Source organism: Osmerus mordax, chromosome 21 (genome assembly GCF_038355195.1).
Source record: "Osmerus mordax isolate fOsmMor3 chromosome 21, fOsmMor3.pri, whole genome shotgun sequence".
In the NCBI taxonomy this organism is placed as follows: Eukaryota; Metazoa; Chordata; class Actinopteri; order Osmeriformes; family Osmeridae; genus Osmerus; species Osmerus mordax.
The window spans coordinates 9,215,111-9,233,142 of NC_090070.1; the positions used below are offsets into that span (position 1 = coordinate 9,215,111).

Below are 18,032 nucleotides of genomic sequence, written 5' to 3' on the forward strand. Positions count from 1 at the left end.
AAAATGGCCGACAACGGTATTGTTGTTCTCCACTGGAAGAAGCACAAAAGGTAAAACAAAATGGCCACCGAGATTCCATTGATTCAAATAAGGACAAACAGTACAACTTTAACACCCAGAGAAATGGGCTACGACGTGTATTTTCTATATTTGTCCCTTCTGCCCTCTTCATCTTTAAGTGCAAAACTTGGAATGATGCCTTTGTGCACCACACAAAGGCCTGGTTCCCGCCGTTAGAGAGAGCTGAATAGGCTGATGAGCATTTTGGGGCAGAATCAGAAAAGGGATGCTTGGCCGGATGCCGGGTCCAGAGGAGCACATTTTTATTTCAGAGGAAAGGAGACAGATACATGCTGAAAGAAATATGGCCGTCAGTCAGCCATCTTTACATTTTACATTTACATTTAGTCATTTAGCAGACGCTCTTATCCAGAGCGACTTACAGTAAGTACAGGGACATTCCCCCGAGGCAAGTAGGGTGAAGTGCCTTGCCCAAGGACACAACGTCAGTTGGCATGACCGGGAATCGAACTGGCAACCTTCGGATTACTAGCCCGCTTCCCTCACCGCTCAGCCACCTGACTCACCCTAGTCAGCCACCTGACTCTCATCTTTACAGAGAGAGAGAGAGAGAGAGATGCAAAGAAAATCATACCATACACACACACATACAAACTCTTTGTTACTCTCCAACTGTCTTTCCCTGTCTCTTTTTCTCTCTCTTTCGCTCTCACACACCCAAGCTAATCAGGGGAAAGTACAGCTCCCATATCAACAATATGGCAACAGATATGTAAATAGGTAGACAGCTAGCCTGGGCTGTTCATTTTACAGCTGCAACTCTAAGGTGTGGATAACAACTATAACTCTTCATTTAACTCAATCTCACCCTTACTGTAAAATATTCACATTCAATTCAACTCTGTTGATCGGTGCCCTGGATGAAACCATAACTCCTGGAACAGTATGCATTTGAATAAGTTCCACAGCGTTCTGATTCAGCTCTCTAAAAATCCATTGAGATTCTAAACTGGATATGTATCCTACTTGCTATGCATTCTTTACCATGAACGGTAGCTAAGACACAAATAATGTATATGCGCACCAATATACCGTGCACCCTGCCTATCGCTTCTACTCAACTATGGACGGTAGAGAAACAATAGCGTTTGCATGTGAACCCTGGTTAACCCCTACCAACAAGCCGACTGTGTAAACGAAAAGCCATTAGTCATGTGCTTCTAATCTGGGCCAACTCCAGGGGCTTCTGCTGTTGGTTAAGGGAGTGCATGCTCCTAACAATGGTGATGCTATTAAGCCACAGGGTCTCAAAATGTTTGGGGGGGGGTCGACGGCAGGATCCCAATGGCACGAACGCGCGCCAGGCCACGCCTGTCAAGGCCGTGACCCAATCAGTGCCACGACATCATCCCTTCCCTTCTCGTCAGACGGCTGAGCGGTTAGGGAATCGGGCTATTAATCAGAAGATTGCCGGTTCGATTCCCGGCCGTGCAAAATGACGTTGTGTCCTTGGGCAAGGGTCCTTCGCCCGACTTGCCTTGGGGGGTATGTCCCTGTACTTACTGTAAGTCGCTCTGGATAAGAACATCTGCAAAATAACTAAATGTAATGTATTGTAAATGCAGTGTCGTGAGTGGCGTAGTCGAAGCACTTCCAACGACCAAACGCCTCGTGATCTGACACCACCGGGATCGTTAAACAAAGGACACAGAGCATGTTTTCCCCCCCGGTTAAAATGTGCATGAGGTGTTCCCGACAGATGTGTCAAAGGTCTGTCTGACAGTGACTTAAACAGGAAGTGACTTCAACAGGAAAGTCCAATTCTGATCTGGCTTCTCTGTTGTCATCTCCCGTACCGTGTGTTGACAGGAGTTTGAACCAGCCAGACCACAACGAAAGGTGAACAGTCCTTCATGGAGATGGGATGTATTCGGTAGACATAGCGTTTTAGATTGGACTTGAATACAATAAAGCTATATTCAACGGGGTGTTTAATAAGGGGTTTGCAACATCCGGGCTGAGTGTTTGACCCCTGTGTGGGCCACGCACACACTGAACACATTAGAGGGTAGTCCATTTGGATGAAAGCTCCGGTTAAATGATAAGAAACACTTAAACACAGTTCTTGGCAAGGACTTATAACTGGCATGTTTTTTTTTTTTTACAATCCCTATAGGTACAATAAGCTACTTTACCTTGCCACTCATCCAGTAAAGGTACATTATGATGGAAGAGTGGACTATTGGAGCACTGCCTGTGGTCATATTTCTCTCTGTTGTGAAACACTGGCTAGTGAATGCATTAATACAAATGTCTGTCTGTTTGCCTCCCCCCCCCCCCTGGCATTTAGGCTGGCATCAAGAAAGTGGCTTTTTGCCAAGTCCAACTTAACCACTACAGTTGTTTCGATAGAAATGTGTCATTGAACTGTTACAATTTACTAAATCAATCCCTCTGAAAATGATAATGGTGGGGGACTGTGAAATAGGATATAATTAGTTTATGTTATGTTACAGGTTAATTGAAATAACGTAATTGACGTGCATGACCCCATGTTTAATGGTATTTAATGAAATATAAAACGTATTAAACACATTTAAAAACGGTCTTTGCTACTGTTGCTGTCGCTTTTGGAATTCTAAGGGCTACTACACCTCAGACAATTAGGTCCTCTTTCTTTATCTTGGTCTCGAACTACCGTGCGTTCGCTCACGAAGTTGTCGATCATCATAAGTGCCATTTGCTGTGTCCAAGTGAAATAACAAACAGTTAAAATCTATGTCCGCCTCGTTCTCCTTCTGCTGAAGCCCTCACCAATGAATTAGGTCAAAATGGGAGTTTTTGACCATGTTTTTTCGGACAAACTATTGAAATCTATGTGTAACCTTTTAATGTTTTATTCCCGAAAACCAGGTTTCGATTTGAGGATTCCGCATATTAAAGTTGGACATGAAGATATCTGCGCTTCTGGTGAAATGTCTAGTGTTGCTCAAAACCGTTTATAGAATATTAATAGTAACTTTTCGAACGTCAATTAATAGCTAACTTTTAACGGTTTAATTACATTTTGGAAACAGTCATTTTTACGCGCGCCTGTAACAAATAAGCATTCAAAACTGATTCCGGTCGTCGGGTTAGTCGAACTACTTTGGCATGATTGTGAGATGATCTCACTTGAACCTCATCAACACCCAGGGATATGAAAAATGTGAATAAAAACGAACGTGACTTACCTTCTCGAAGAAGTCTCGTCGAGGACGAAGTTCTACCCTATGCTTCCCTCTTCTCTTGTAATGCTCGCGGTATACACTTGTCTTCTGTTGGCAAGTGGAGAAGCTGTGGGCAAGGGATGCGTGGCGCGCTTTGGAATCTGCTCGACGTGCGCACTCAACGAAGCTTCGCTCCAGCAGGTGGGCATCAGTTGGATAGGGAAAGGGTCCGTCCGTAGTCTACATTCAATACAAAAGGATGTTTTCTTACTCCAGGTTTAAAATGTATTGACTTTGGTTGAATTGGCTACTGTCTAATCGACTTCATTCTGAATTAAAGTGGGTTCTAGGAGGAATTCGGTAGCCTACCCTACTTCTCCTTTGAGCGCCACACGAAGACTGCGTGCAGACTGCAAGTAAATTAACCAATTGGGTCTGACCTTGTCCCCCCTCCCTCCAAATGTGCCCTAATGTATTCTTATCAGGTAATCTGATGGATCTAACTATACACAGGCATGAGCATTTTGTTTTGTGTTTTTCCCCCTGATTATTTTGGCTGATTTGTATGTGATTATAACGAATTGTTTTGCTTATGCCATTTCCCGTGTGCACAGACCGTAATCTTTATAGGCTACAGCATGACATTACAATTTGAATCGCTTTCTTACTAAATTCATCTCTGACCATCACCACTGGTGAAACAGCATATGGTAATTCATTCAATTATTAATGAGCATCTGGCGCATCACACTACAATGCATAATAAGGAGGCTAGAAGGTTACATTCCAAGACGTCAATTTAACAAACCCAGTAACCTACTGGTTAGCACTATGATCCAATGAAACTTGAGCTATAATTTCACCTAAACATAATGTATATTAAGATTAAGCGTCCAATAGTTTAATGTTGACGTTCTGTCTGCTGGCGATAGAGTATATTCAGGACCAAGGCCAGCGCCAAAATCTTATAAAAAACAGGAGGTCTGGGATTTATACTTCGTGCTTTACATTGTGAATGAAAACACATATTTCCTTTTTGTTCTGCTTTAACTACAAACCATGCATATTTTGCAGACGGTCTAGACCATAAGGCCTTGTTTATAAGCGTTGGATTCCCATACCTTACCAGATGGGGATTTGTGGTGTGTAACTAGTGAACTGAAATGGGGGGGGGTGGTTGCGGCATTAGTGATCGAGAAGAGAGATGTGGAGTCATCAACAGAGGGAAAGGGAGTGAGGAAGGGATAGAAGGAGAAAGAGAGAGAGAGAAGGAGAGAGAGGAGCAGTCCACATTGAAACCCCAGACACTTGGCGCCAGAGTTGAAGTGAACCGCTTGGGCCGTACTGCGTCTGCTGTGTCATGGGTGAGTGGCCGTCCCACTTCAGTGGCCCCCGCGGGCGATGGGGGGGGGAGGGGGGGGGGGCGGGGCGGAGCTGGTTATTTTGTCGGGGCCATCTCTTACCTTACACACACACCTCACCTCTGCCTCACCGTGATGCAACACGGCGGGCGGAGCTGTCGCTGGACTCCCCGGCCTCTCTTCCTGACATGATGCTGATGGACACAGACATGCAGTTGTTACATCAGCTGAATGGAAAGAATACTGATGAAGAGGAACACCACACACACACACACACACACACACACACACACACACACACACACACACACACACACACACACACACACACACACACACACACACACACAGACACAGACACAAGGCAGACAGGCTATCACACAAATCCCCCCCCCCCCCCCCTCCCAGCAAGAATCGACTATCTCTGTTACTGTGGCGTCGTAAAGGGTTAAGTGAAAAGGAGGAATAATTGAAAACATTTTGATGGATTGAGTCTATATGGCCACCCGTTCCACCCTGCATATTTGAGTAGAATATCTTTTTATAGGGCCTTCAAACTCCTGGCACTTGTGCCGTAGCTCCAGTCAACAGGAACTCTTTTGTTGTTCGTCTGGTTCTCCTGCCAAAGGCTGAACAATATGAATCCATGTGGGACGGCAAGCAGACCAGACCCGACTTCAAATGCGTGGAGAACTTTTGGCATCACGACTCCGGCGGGGCTGTGTGCCAACAGCCAAGTCCGTAGACAGGAAGCGGAGCCTGCGCTGCCAGCGCAACTTTGATTGAGCTGTGGCCTCCGCAATGAAATATTCAACACTTCCATGAACGTGTCTTCAGCGCTCCTCTGTCGTGAAATGTTGATCTGTGTGTGTGCGTTCTCCCCGCCTTTCTCCTTGCGCGTGATGAAGGAGAAGAAGACAAATATGGGATCCTTTCAATCGTGATCATGCTCAGGAATAAGAAGTATGGACGGTGCCACTCGAAGCCGTCGGACAACGATACTGAAAACTTCCATCTTGAGCCAAATGTGTTAATGTCACAGAGTAAGCTGCAACCACTGCGTGTAAAATAGGCAACCTAGCGTGTGACTTATCCTTACACATTGTTATCAAACTGTAAACTTGCAAACAATCATGACCGGTGCAGAAATATGTGAGGGAGGATTAGGACTTCCTGTGTTAGTGTGCTGAGTTAGGCTAATAACAACGAGATGGAAATGTAACTTGGGCTCTAAAGCAGAGGAGCTATGACTAAACACTCACACTCACACACTTGTCATATTGGGAAGGGAAAATCACTTGAACTTGTTTTCTGGCCTCTTCTCCCTGTCTTGTTTCTGTGTCTGTTTGTTTCAGTTGCTTGACGGCAGGCAGGGCGACGGACCATGATTGCTGATGGGGCACACCTGTGACCTGGCCTTTTGAAAGCTGGTCCTCTCCAACGACAGAGGATACCTCTCTCTGTGAGCACATTTTGCGCATTCTTTTGTGGCGACCCTTGTCCTTGCTCTACACCAGGGGTTCCCAATCCTGGTCCTCGGGCCTCCCTGTCCTGCATGTTTTAGATGTTTCCCTGTTCCAACACACCTGATTCAAATGAATAGTCGTTAGCAGGCTTCTGCGTAACTAGATAATGACCCATTCATTTGAATCAGGTGTGTTGGAGCAGGGAAACATCTAAAACATGCAGGACAGGGGGGGACTTGAGGACCAGGGTTGAGAACCACTGCGCTAGACTAGCGATTTACCTACCTGACGCATCAATGACATCATTTGTAATTCCCATTTGTTTCATGAAAAGGTTTTGTTAACCTTATTCCCATGACTCTGCCCGGTATGAAGTCAGAAAGATAGTACAAAACATGTGGACGTCTTGCTTCATGCGGACACTGAAAGGAATCGCCAAACAAGAGACAGTAGCCGTGTGGCTATAGTTTTGTCTTTTTTATTTGCATTATCATACAGTAGGTACAAATGACACGATTGATTACAAGGTAAGGAGCTCAAGACTAATTTCAAGGGGTTAAGGGATAGGGGCCTGGGGGTTAGGAGTTAGAACGAACATACACCATTTGCAAAATACAATATATTCTTTCTTTTACAGACATGTACTGTATGTAGATCTCTAAATTATGTATGTACAAAGACATAAGAAGCGCTTGGTTCACACAGGAACAGAAACGAGAGAGGTTAAGAGACCGTATGAGAGAAGGCAATCAGCCCACGGTTTAGACTGTGTTCTACACGAACACAAACACGGCCCAATTCCACCTCTCTTCATACGGGACAGGATACTGCCAAACCTGGGTCGGAAATAGTATTTTCAAATCCTGTCAAATCCTTTCTCTGTGCTCCATTGAAACTGTCTGACCTTTAGGAACCATGTTTGTTAACGCCCTGCCACCTGTCTGTCCAGACAAGCTTTAGCGAGTATTGGAGACATTGTTTTCCAACCCAGGTCTGGAAACACCAGAAGGAGAAAGCATCAACTAAACACTAAAGAGTCATAGAAACAAATACAGGTAAAGCCAACATTTATCTCAAATCATTACAAACCAAGCAGGAAACACGAACCGAGAACAATTAAGATTTGTTTTCATGAACGCTAAATCTGTGGACTCGTGTACGTTTGAAAAGGAAAAAAATATATGAAGCGGGATGTAAACAAAGGAAAAGTTAAGGATACATTTGGCCAATCCCCTTCCCATGTCAAACCCCCTACAGATCACCGAGAGAGTGAGGGTGGTGTCAAAGGAAACGGGATTTGGAACGGGAGGGAAAAAAAACTGCCTAAAGGAACTGATTGCTTCTCAACGGAAAAAGGATGAGGGCTTCGTCTATAAGGAGATGTATTGCCCAGGCACTGAGAAAGGAGGGGTCGGGAGGGAGGGAGTGGTGGAGCTACCCAGACAGGGGTAGAGAAAGGTCAGGAGGAGGCACAGGGTTTGTACATTGATCGATCCATATAGTTCACTCGATCCACACATTTCCTCGTTCGTTCATGCATTCAGACACACAACCGCCTGTCTGTTATCCTTCCATGTTTTGCCACGTCCTTAAAAAACGTATTCTGAACGCATTGCTCCCCCGCAAGCACACTCGCTCGCTCACTCGCGGACATGCTTATTCATCGCCAGGCACAGGGAGGTAAGAGGGGAAAGTAGAGCGGCGTTAACACAGAAGGAGAAGTCGTCATACTGCTGTCTGGCTATAAAGCACACATGTCAAACACGTGCAAAGGTGCTGACCGTGGGTGAGACACGCACGCGAGTACATAAACAACACTGTGGTGGGACTGACTGGCTAGTTGACTGGCATCGGAACTGCATTGACATCGATATATATGAGCGCCCCGGTGGCTACATGTGTTTAGCGAGGAGCGCATCGGGTTGGGACAGACAAGTGTGAGTGTGGCCTTGGCAGGGTTCTCGGCGCTGTCGAGAGAGCTGCCAGCCACAGTCATCGGCGAGACTACAGCTAGTGCAACGCTGCTATTGTCGGGTTCTGGCTGTTTCTGGTTTGGCACAGACGAAAGGTTAGTGAGGAATCATTAGGAGAGCAACACCCTTAGAAAAAGGGGGGGGGGGGGGGTAGCATATAAATCTATTAAAAGTTATCAATATATCATTCTGATATGAGTTGCGACAGTGATATTTCCGTTAAACATTCTTGAATTACTGGAGCAAAGCGGGAAGAACAAAATCAACAACGAAAACCAACTTATCTCACAGACAAACACAAACATTTACAACAAAAGAAAACCCCTTCTTTGAGACATTGGAGAGCAAGTGGACTCACCGGTCTGGCCAAGACCACACTTATGCAGCTTCATTTTCAATCAGCTCCAGGGTCAGCTTTCAAAACAACAGCCGGCTTGCGGTCAGGGCCTGCGCATGTTTAACTGACCCCAAACCTGTGTTGTGAGGGAGTCAAACATTACTTCTAAGACCAGAGGCCCGGTACTTAGTTTCATGCAGCATTTAAGTTTATAACATGCACTGTTGATTCCTACCAACAACATGCAGACACAGAAGGGATAGCTATTAGACACCGGATCATGAGCCACTACGAGTGAATCCAGTCATCAAACTCATCACATTCATAAACTTTGGATATGTGGTAAGACCAGGAAAACAAACTGCTTGAATAAATTGACATTTGGGATCATCGGCAAAAATGTTGTACAGATATTTCTTGCAATTTTCTCAACCTGACTTTATGAAAGACTTCAACACCGAGATTGTTACAAAGTTGATCATTTCTGTGTGTCCCCCCCCCCCCCCCCCCCCTTTACATAGAAATATTTTTTCCCCCTTACGTAATAAAAGCACATTCAGTTGTTGGTATAAAAACTGTGAGTTGCTATATATTTTTTCAAAATAACTCATGAATATTTACATAAGAGTTAATACACTGGTATGTGTTAAAGTTAATGAGAAATTATGGAAAAATGATTACATCACATTAAACAAACATGATTGGAGACAATTAAATAATTATATGATCTCTATCAATTTCACAAAGCCAGATTGAATGAAACCTCTAGCAAGGTACTGGAACACAATTTGAACCCAATATTAGTCTTCGTATGGGTCTCTATACTAGCCCAAGATACTGTATCTATATGGAAGGGAACAGGCTTGTCATTTAATTTATCTGCATGACTCAACTAAAAACAATAACCTGTCATCAATTTTATCTAGTCGAAATCCTCAAAAACAACAACAAAAAAACATTCTCAGGAGTACAAGTAGTTTCCTTCCAAAAATCGCATGAATACGTAATTAGGAACTTCAGCGATTGAAGGACATCCTTTAAAGAGATTCATCGACCAATAAGAGTCTTTGTTTGATAAGTGGGACGCCGGGCAGAACAGTAATGTTAGGATGGTGAGCATACTGTCACTTACTAGTGTTTGATGCTAATGGCAGTCATTAGAGATGTCTTGTCAAACAATAAACAATGTCATATTCGCTTTGCTAAAACGTAGTTATGACATTGTACAAATATCAACTGTTAACTGCTGCTATCTCTGAAGGTCTACTAATGGCTGTAAACCTAACCACAAGGGAACAATACTACCTGCAATTCAAGAAAAGTTAGTGGCAACATTTTGCCAGTCGTCATCTATGTGTGTGTGTATGTTTTTGGTTGGGCATGCCATGTTGTATATCTAATAAAGGGACTTGTTTTGTTGGAATATCGATGTACACCGGTGTCGATGTACACATTACCAAAGACACCCCATTGTAAACAGGACTAGAGCATGTGTGCACTACTCTTGATGTGCAATGCCCACATCGATCCCGCCCTCTGTTCTTCACCTTTGGCCTGTTGCCCTTCAAGTCCTTTCATGGATTGCAAAAAATGCATCATTCGATAACAGGTGGTGGCATCACCAATCAAATCGCGTAGCAATGGGTTTCGGTCAGGAGGTCTACGAACGACAGACTGTTAGGTGTCGTGTGTCCATCAGTCTATAATCACAAACTGGCATTGCTTCATAGAGAACTCTCCCTCCACCGTTCAGTGTCGGGTGTCACTCCTACCTAAGGTCTCTCTCCAAGCAGCAGTCGTATCCTAGACATGTTAGACGTAACCTCTAAACTCCCCCATGCTACCCCCAGTCAATACACCAGCACTGGCCAAAGTCAATTCAAGTCATTCCAGAGCACAAATTTAAATGGACAGATTCTTTCAAGAATCCCAAACTGAGGTACGTAAACAGGGAAGCTGCGGGCGGCTAAGGAGTGTGTTTTCAGAATCTGTCGTGTTGGCTAAATGGGTTCGGGTGGGGGGAGGGGATAGTAGAGAGGACATTGGTGTGTGTGTGTGTGTGTGTGTGTGGTGGGTGGTGGGTGGTGGGTGGGGTCCAGGCTGGATTCATCCCCTCCCTTCTCCTCATACTGTGAAGTTGATGGAAGGGTGTATAAACTGAGGGTTGATGAAGGAGAACCCGGCGAAGTCGGCCTGGTCGATGTTGGCGATGACCAGCTGGTCGGGCGGCGTGAGCTGGGGCTGGGTGCGCGTGAAGAACTTGTCGAAGTTCTCCGCCGCTTTGCCGCCCTGCGGGAGAGAAGAGGGAGAGAGAGAAAGAGGGTTGAGAGGCGTTAAGAGGAGAGGCATGGAGCTACTGAGTGGAGGGCTACACAGGCTCTACACAGAGCAGAACAATCAAAGCGATCTGATAAGACGTCCCATCGCCGTGTGAAACATCCCAGGCCGGTAAGCAGGTGTTTTTTCCAAGTTGCATAACCCAAGGAGGACTGGATAACAACATCATAACCGCAACAGCAGCTCCAGACACTTGGGTCCACTTCTGCTCACTGCACTACACACAACAGCAGTACGAGCAGCCCGTCCATGTAGCCCTGAAGCAGTCTTCTGTACAGAATCATCCATTTAGCAGCGCTTTTGGACAGAGCAAACAGGACAGTACATGAGCCAAATTTAAATGCGGTTATAATGTGCTCCAGTAAATCCCCAACCCTTCCCCTCTCTTTGTTTTCCAGTGCATGAAAGGTATTCTGCACCTGATCCTGTCTATTCCTCCTGGACTCCTAATCCTAGTCCAGCCTCCATCCTCAATCCCAGTCCATTTGATGACACGCTCTACATGCTGCAATGTTAACCTGGACTATAATGCAACCGGATGCCTGATTTGCAAAGTGACCCTGGCGCAGCTGTGGGTGAGTCATCTGCCATAGGGCAAACAGCTGAACACGGAGTCAGAGCCTCTACAATGGAGGGCGCCAGGTTACCCAGAAACCCTCCTCTTAAACAGAGCACCTCGATTTGTTTACTCTTTTGGTACTTGCTTATTTAGGTGTTATAAATGTGAGCCCACCCAGCACCAAACACTAACCACCAAACCTGATTATTCAACAACAGAAAACATCCTCAAGAGACAATTACTTAATTTGAGTGTTTGGGGAAAACATATTTGAAGGAAAATAGATAGAAAAGGACTTGATTAACTATCTAGACAGATATGGCTAGTGCGAAGGCGAGTACGGAGGTCATTCACATTGAATCATTAGAAAGCCTAGGATGTCCTCTCAATTGGACAAAAGAAATGACAACAAATGACAGAGTGGTTGCCAAGTTACTAGACCTAAATGAATGTCCACTTCAAATGACATAAATGAGTTGCAGGGCCTCAGTCTCTGACAAGATCAGAGGGACCAGCAGTGGCGATGCTGTTACAAAGGGGTTAACCAGTATATTCACAGGCAGAGGATTCATTCTGGGACTTGAAACATGAAAGCAAGCTTTTATTAAGGACGGACAATCATTTATCAAAGACAGAGGAGACCTGTCATATCCGGGATCGTGTTGATTAACACTTCAAAGCTGTGTTAACAGGGCAAGGTCACCTGTGTGTGGGCCGAGGAGGGGGGGGGTGCATCTCATCACTCATCTACTGTACATTCTAGACCATACATTCCTTTGTGTTGAGTTGTTGGAAGCAGGCACAATGGCATATGTGATAATGACATGGGTTACATGATTATCTTGCCAGTCTGCACAATTCTTAGTGTTTTCTTGTGATCTAATGTAAGACATTTGAAGAAAGACAGAAAATTCCAGTGAGTCATTTTGGAAATATTGGAATTTCAATTAATTCATTTCCTAAATGGACTGATACAAAAAAAGAAAAAAGAAATCAGTAATTTCTTGCACCTAACCCAAGGATGAACCAAGGAAGAAAATGGCCTCACATCAGTAAGACACCATGCACTGCTGTATATTGGAGAAAGACGATATCAATGTGACACCAGCCACCTTCTGAAGTGTGCAATATCCAGACATGAACCTGCCAAGGCCTCAATTTCCCATCCAGACATTGTGGTAAATAGGTGACATTCCATTACCCAGCATACCCTTCCACCCTGCTAACAGAAACTCTGCGGTAGAAATGACCTTGACTTCTGAACAAACCCTTGAACTATCTCCAATGGCTTACTCGAGTGTTGTCAAAATGAATATCCTACCGATATTTTTGTGTCATTTTCACCTAAAAACGTCCCCTGAGAGCTGGTAGGCAATAAGCCTTTTCCTTCCCAGTTACGGTTAAGATCACACACGAGATTCCTGGGGTAGTAGAACCAGAGGATGTGTCTGTGTAGACATGAGGAATCCCTCTCCAGTGGAAGTGACTATGGATTCCCTCGGCTGCGTCACCCCAAACAGCTCTACGGGCTCTCTCGCTCCACTCACGGCGTGGAAAGCTCCGACTGAAAAAGCTCCCGTCGATCAGCTCTCCGGTGGCACGCTGCCGCGTGGACGGAGCCACGTGCAGGAACGCTGAGCAGCTCTGATCGGTCGAGTGGTCGGGTGAACCTTTGACTCGGTGACAAACGACAGTAGAGTTCTCACGTGCTCCCTGTCTCCAACCTCCACACACATACACGCACACGCTTCTCCTAATTCTCCACGTCGTCCCGGACTGCATTTCCCAGACTGCCTCTGACGGTCAGCCCCTCAGCCCCTCTATGACTAATGACGCCCATCACTTCCTTCTGCCCTACATTCAGAGGTATGTCACGAGGTCGGCTTGTCTGAGTGTTGTGTTGACAGCTTGACCTTGAGGGGGACTAGCTCCACCAACTCCCTATGTTTATTTTCACATCTTCTCTCCCAATCTCCTCTGTCCTCCCCCCCCCCCCAAAGAAAACACACTTGCAGAACCAGCCTGCGTGTGATCGTGGTTCTGTCTTCTGTAAACACAATGCACGCCGCAGCTTGACCTATTTAGATTCTCTCCTGTTTGGCTGTCTCTCCACCTGTTTGTCTCTCTCTCGCCCTCTCTCTCTCTCTCTCTCTCACATTTTCAGACACGCACACAAGCACGTGCACACACACACACACACACACACACACACACACACACACACACACACACACACACACACACACACACACACACACACGAGCTCCTGCACTCAAGCATATTAGAAGCACTCTGAGGCCCTCATTGAGTATGATAAATGACTGTGCCTGATGCCATTAGAAGTTCCAGCGGGGGAACTTTTTCTCTTTGGTCCTACAACTCAGTGACCTGGGGATCTCTTTCAGCCTCTCTCCCTGACTGGGTCACAGACAGGAAGGAGCACCAGAGCGGGTAGCAACGGATTCACACACACACACGGTCTCTCTCTAAACGTGCGCATGCATTCACAGTTCGGCAAGCGTGCACACACATGCACGCAGCTTCCCAGAAAAGCGCGTCTGTCTGTTGTTTTATACCATCGCACACACACAAATGTCGAAACTACGAGCACACATACACACACTCAGGTGCATGCTCATCCACACAGAAACACACACACACGCACCAGACCCTACACAAACAACATGAAGCCAGAATTCACCTTGTGAGAGAAGCTGGAACCCTTGGGGTTTGAAACAGAAGAGAGCTACATATTTAAACTGAAGATGTCAGAACCACAAACACACACGCACACACACACACGTGTAAAACGCAGAGATGCACACATGCACTCCGAATGACCTACTTCGTGTCTTTCTTCTCCGTTTTCCTTCAACGCCAGGGAATGCAGTAACACCCTTTCCCCTCGAGCGACCGTCCGTGTCAAAGAGACACACGGCGCATTCATAACACATGGACACGTGATCAATTACGCACACCCGTCCATCGAGGACGACAACAACAACAACAAAAGATCTACACAACATATGCAACTCTTGCCGGATACATCAGAAGCGCTCGTCATCAGGGAGGGTCAGTGTGAATCTCTATACGAGGGGGTGAGAGAGTGTCTTTTTATTCGAAGGTGTGGGGGTTTGCACACGCGCGTCGTGAAGGCGTAAAGGGATGCTGGCGTGTGGGCATGTGAGGGTGTACACCTCTGTGTTTGGGTGTACTTCTGTGTGTGTGTGTGTGTGTGTGTGTGCGTGCGTGTAAGCCTTTGGGTGTGTTTGGGTGTGTTTGTGTGTGCACTCACAGCGCCAGGCTAACGTCTCAGACAGTAAACCAAGAGAACACATCCAGCCTCCAGGGTGACTCCGCCCAGTCTCACAGGGGGGTGGAGGGGTGGAGGGGGGGGGAGGGGGGTGGAGGGGTGACTCACCACTTTAGGCTTGAAGGGAGGCTGGATGTCCCGGTTCTTGAGGCGCTCCCAGTCGATGCGTCTGAAGAAGTGGTGCTCCCTGACGTCCCTCTCTCCCTCCGGCCCGCAGCCCAGACGTTTGGACGGGTGCTTGGTCATCAGCTGGGATTGGCCGGGGCACAGGGAGGGGGGCGGAGTCAGAAAGGACATGTTCAAATCTCATTACTGATCAGTCACATGTGGAACTCGCATGTTATACTCTAAAGTAGGAGACAGAACATAAGAAGTACATCCAGAACATAGCAGACACACAGAACATCATTCCAAGGGATTTCAAATGGACCATCTGTTTCGTTTCACCTCTTAACATTGGGCTGAAATGGAAACGAACCAGTGAACGCTGTGTGCATTCTCAGAGCCGCTGAAGGCAAACGTATCTCTGTAGCTATTATCCAACTCCAAGTTCCCGTCTCTCACTTTGCCCGCTTCTCCCTCCCCTCGTTTGGGCTCTCCCTCCCTCCTCTCGTATGGTCTCTCCCTCCCCTAGTTTGGTCTCCCCCCCCCCCTCGTTTGGTCTCTCCCGTGTTGTGTTTTGTTGTTGTCTCTCATTCTCTCTTTTACTAGGTCAGGGGGTTGGGAGCAGAGCAGATGGGGTTTTTAAAAAGTGATACAATTGTCTCCCCGTCTTGCCATGTTGTTTTTCAACACACACACACACACATACAAGTGCGCGCAATGCAAGGACACACTTAAAATGCACATTCGATAAATACATCTTCACTTGGGTATTTAAATATGAAGCAGTTATTGAGGTGTTCTGCTCGACATGGTTACTGTGCAGACCAAGTTTATAATTCAAATCCCAGAAAGGATGACATTTTGCTCAGGCATCATTACCCAGATCGACGCACACGTACACTTTTACACACACGCACACACACACACACAGGGTACACACACACACAGTAGCACGCAACGGTGAGGTAAGATAGTCTTTGTGATGTCGTCGTGTGTTGTTCTCAGAGACAGTAGACTGGTGTGATGTCCCCCTCTTAGTTATGTCCCACCCAGGGAGTCTCATCCAGGGAGTCTCATCCAGGGAGTCTCATCTAGGGAGTCTCATCCAGGGAGTCTCATCCAGGGAGTCTCATCTAGGGAGTCTCATCCAGGGAGTCTCATCCAGGGAGTCTCATCCAGGGAGTCTCATCCAGGGAGTCTCATCTAGGGAGTCTCATCCAGGGAGTCTCATCCAGGGAGTCTCATCCAGGGAGTCTCATCTAGGGAGTCTCATCCAGGGAATCTCATCCAGGGAGTCTCATCCAGGGAGTCTCATCCAGGGAGTCTCATCTAGGGAGTCTCATCCAGGGAGTCTCATCTAGGGAGTCTCATCCAAGGAGTCTCATCCAGGGAGTCTCATCCAGGGAGTCTCATCTAGGGAGTCTCATCTAGGGAGTCTCATCCAGGGAGTCTCATCTAGGGAGTCTCATCCAGGGAGTCTCATCCAGGGAGTCTCATCTAGGGAGTCTCATCCAGGGAGTCTCATCTAGGGAGTCTCATCCAAGGAGTCTCATCCAGGGAGTCTCATCCAGGGAGTCCGAGCTGCAGTGTGTGAGCGTGTGACAGCTCCGCAGCTCTCCAGGTGTGGAAAACCCATCACGAGCTCCGAGTGAAAGAGCCACGGAAATAAATGAGAATCGTCGGGGCAGGGCGCCGCGACACACACAAACACATGCGTGCGGACACACACACATCTACCATCCATCACGACTTCAAATTGCAGCGACACAGCAGTGGGTCCGAGAAAGGGTGATGTAAACATCCCAAATAACACCCAACCACCTGAAGCTAGAACCCCTTCCCCCCCCCCTCCAAGGCTCTCTCTCTCGCACACACGCACGCCCACACACACATTTCATTCTCCTGACAGTGGTAGCTGCTGGAGAGTGAAAAGTAATTTTCAGCTCTGTGTTCTCAGGTCTTCATGTTCCCTGTACCAGCCGAATCGAAAGACCCTTCACACACTCCCCGCCGTCAGCATACTGACTCGCTCCTCTCCCACCCTGTCACTCCCCAACTCCGGGGCGAAAAACACCCTTCAAAAAACACCCTTGTTCCTTCAAGTCCAACAGTATCATGTATGCTAATTAGCAAAGAAATGCATTTTTGGACAGGCAGAGTGTTTCAGATGTTCAAGACTGCAACACCCGGCTGTTCGCGGGTCATCCGCTCAGTAAATGACGCTCAGACGACGACGACCCCAAGTGATACACAACGCTGCGCCTAGTCCCGTTTAAATATACGGCACGTACGTACGTACATGATATGCCTGTGTCAATGTATTTGACGTGAACTCAGGGAGTCAGGTGGCTGAGCGGTTAGGGAATCGGGCTAGTGATCAGAAGGTTGCTGGTTCGATTCCCGTCCATGCCAATGACGTTGTGTTCTTGGGCAAGGCACTTCACCCTACTTGCCTCGGGGGGAATGTCCCTGTACTTACTCTAAGTTGCTCTGGATAAGAGCGTCTGCTAAATGACTAAATGTAATGTAAATGTACTTCAACTGAACCCCTTCCCTGCAGGATGATAACATGAATATCTGTGGCTGGGGTCCAACTGTTTCAGAAGTATTTCCATCACAGGGCTGTGGCTTTTTCCATGCATGCGGGTTATGTATTTCGGACAAACGTGTATTTGTGTGGCTATTTTGAGCTATTTGAAAGAGACTTGCTGACTCCTGTGCCCCCCCCCACCACCACCACCCACTGCGCTGGCTGGAGAAATCCAAGCTTCTGATGTGGTGGAGAGGGAGAGGAGAGAGCAGATGGTTGCTGAGCGACAGTAGGGAGTGTGGGGGTTGGGGTGATGGGGTGGGAGTGAGGGGGGGGCAGGTACTGTAGATGCTCCTGGGAAGCCTGGAGATCGCCCGCTAACATGGAGGGGAGCGGGCTTTGAACACACACACACACGCAGCGTTTCCATTTCCCCTTTTCATTCCCCCAGGGGCCTCAGAGGATAGCCCGCTCCACAAAGCCCCGGTGTTGGATCAAAGCCTCGTCCACAGCTGTGGAGACAATGAGGGGCTGCTGCTCCCTTCACACCCTGCTCCGACGCGAGACAGCAGCTCTGTCTGAGGACTCCGCCGACGGCCTTCTGGAAATCTCCGTCCTGCGGGGTTCATTGAGTCAGGAAGGTGGAACGTCAAGTCGAGACGGCTTCACTGGGAGAAGCTCTTTGGGAGGGTGAATCCATCTTGTATACTCAAGACCTGTTGGCGCCTTCTCTGTCTCGATTGGCTTTCCAGCTGTGCTCCACTTTCAGGTGGCGAGACGGTCCCTCCTGCAGTCATTGGCCTTCAGCGTTGTTTCATTCT

At 47.1% G+C, this 18,032-nt stretch overlaps 1 protein-coding gene across 4 annotated transcripts in view; it reads right to left on the reverse strand.

Annotated features, from left to right (window-relative positions):
- Positions 1 to 6,519: 6,519 nt before the first annotated feature.
- Positions 6,520 to 18,032, reverse strand: part of LOC136964916 (protein kinase C alpha type-like) — a 41,636-nt gene continuing 30,123 nt past the window's right edge. For 2 of the 4 annotated variants that reach the window (XM_067258884.1, XM_067258882.1), the window contains 3 exons: positions 14,685 to 14,825; positions 13,965 to 13,985; positions 6,520 to 10,656 (listed from right to left, as the gene is read on the reverse strand). In XM_067258884.1, coding sequence (XP_067114985.1) covers positions 10,492 to 10,656; positions 13,965 to 13,985; positions 14,685 to 14,825 — 327 coding nt within the window. In that variant the 3' untranslated portion in view covers positions 6,520 to 10,491. The remainder of the gene's footprint in view (positions 10,657 to 13,964; positions 13,986 to 14,684; positions 14,826 to 18,032) is intronic. The other 2 variants (XM_067258885.1, XM_067258883.1) reach the window with 1 other exon arrangement.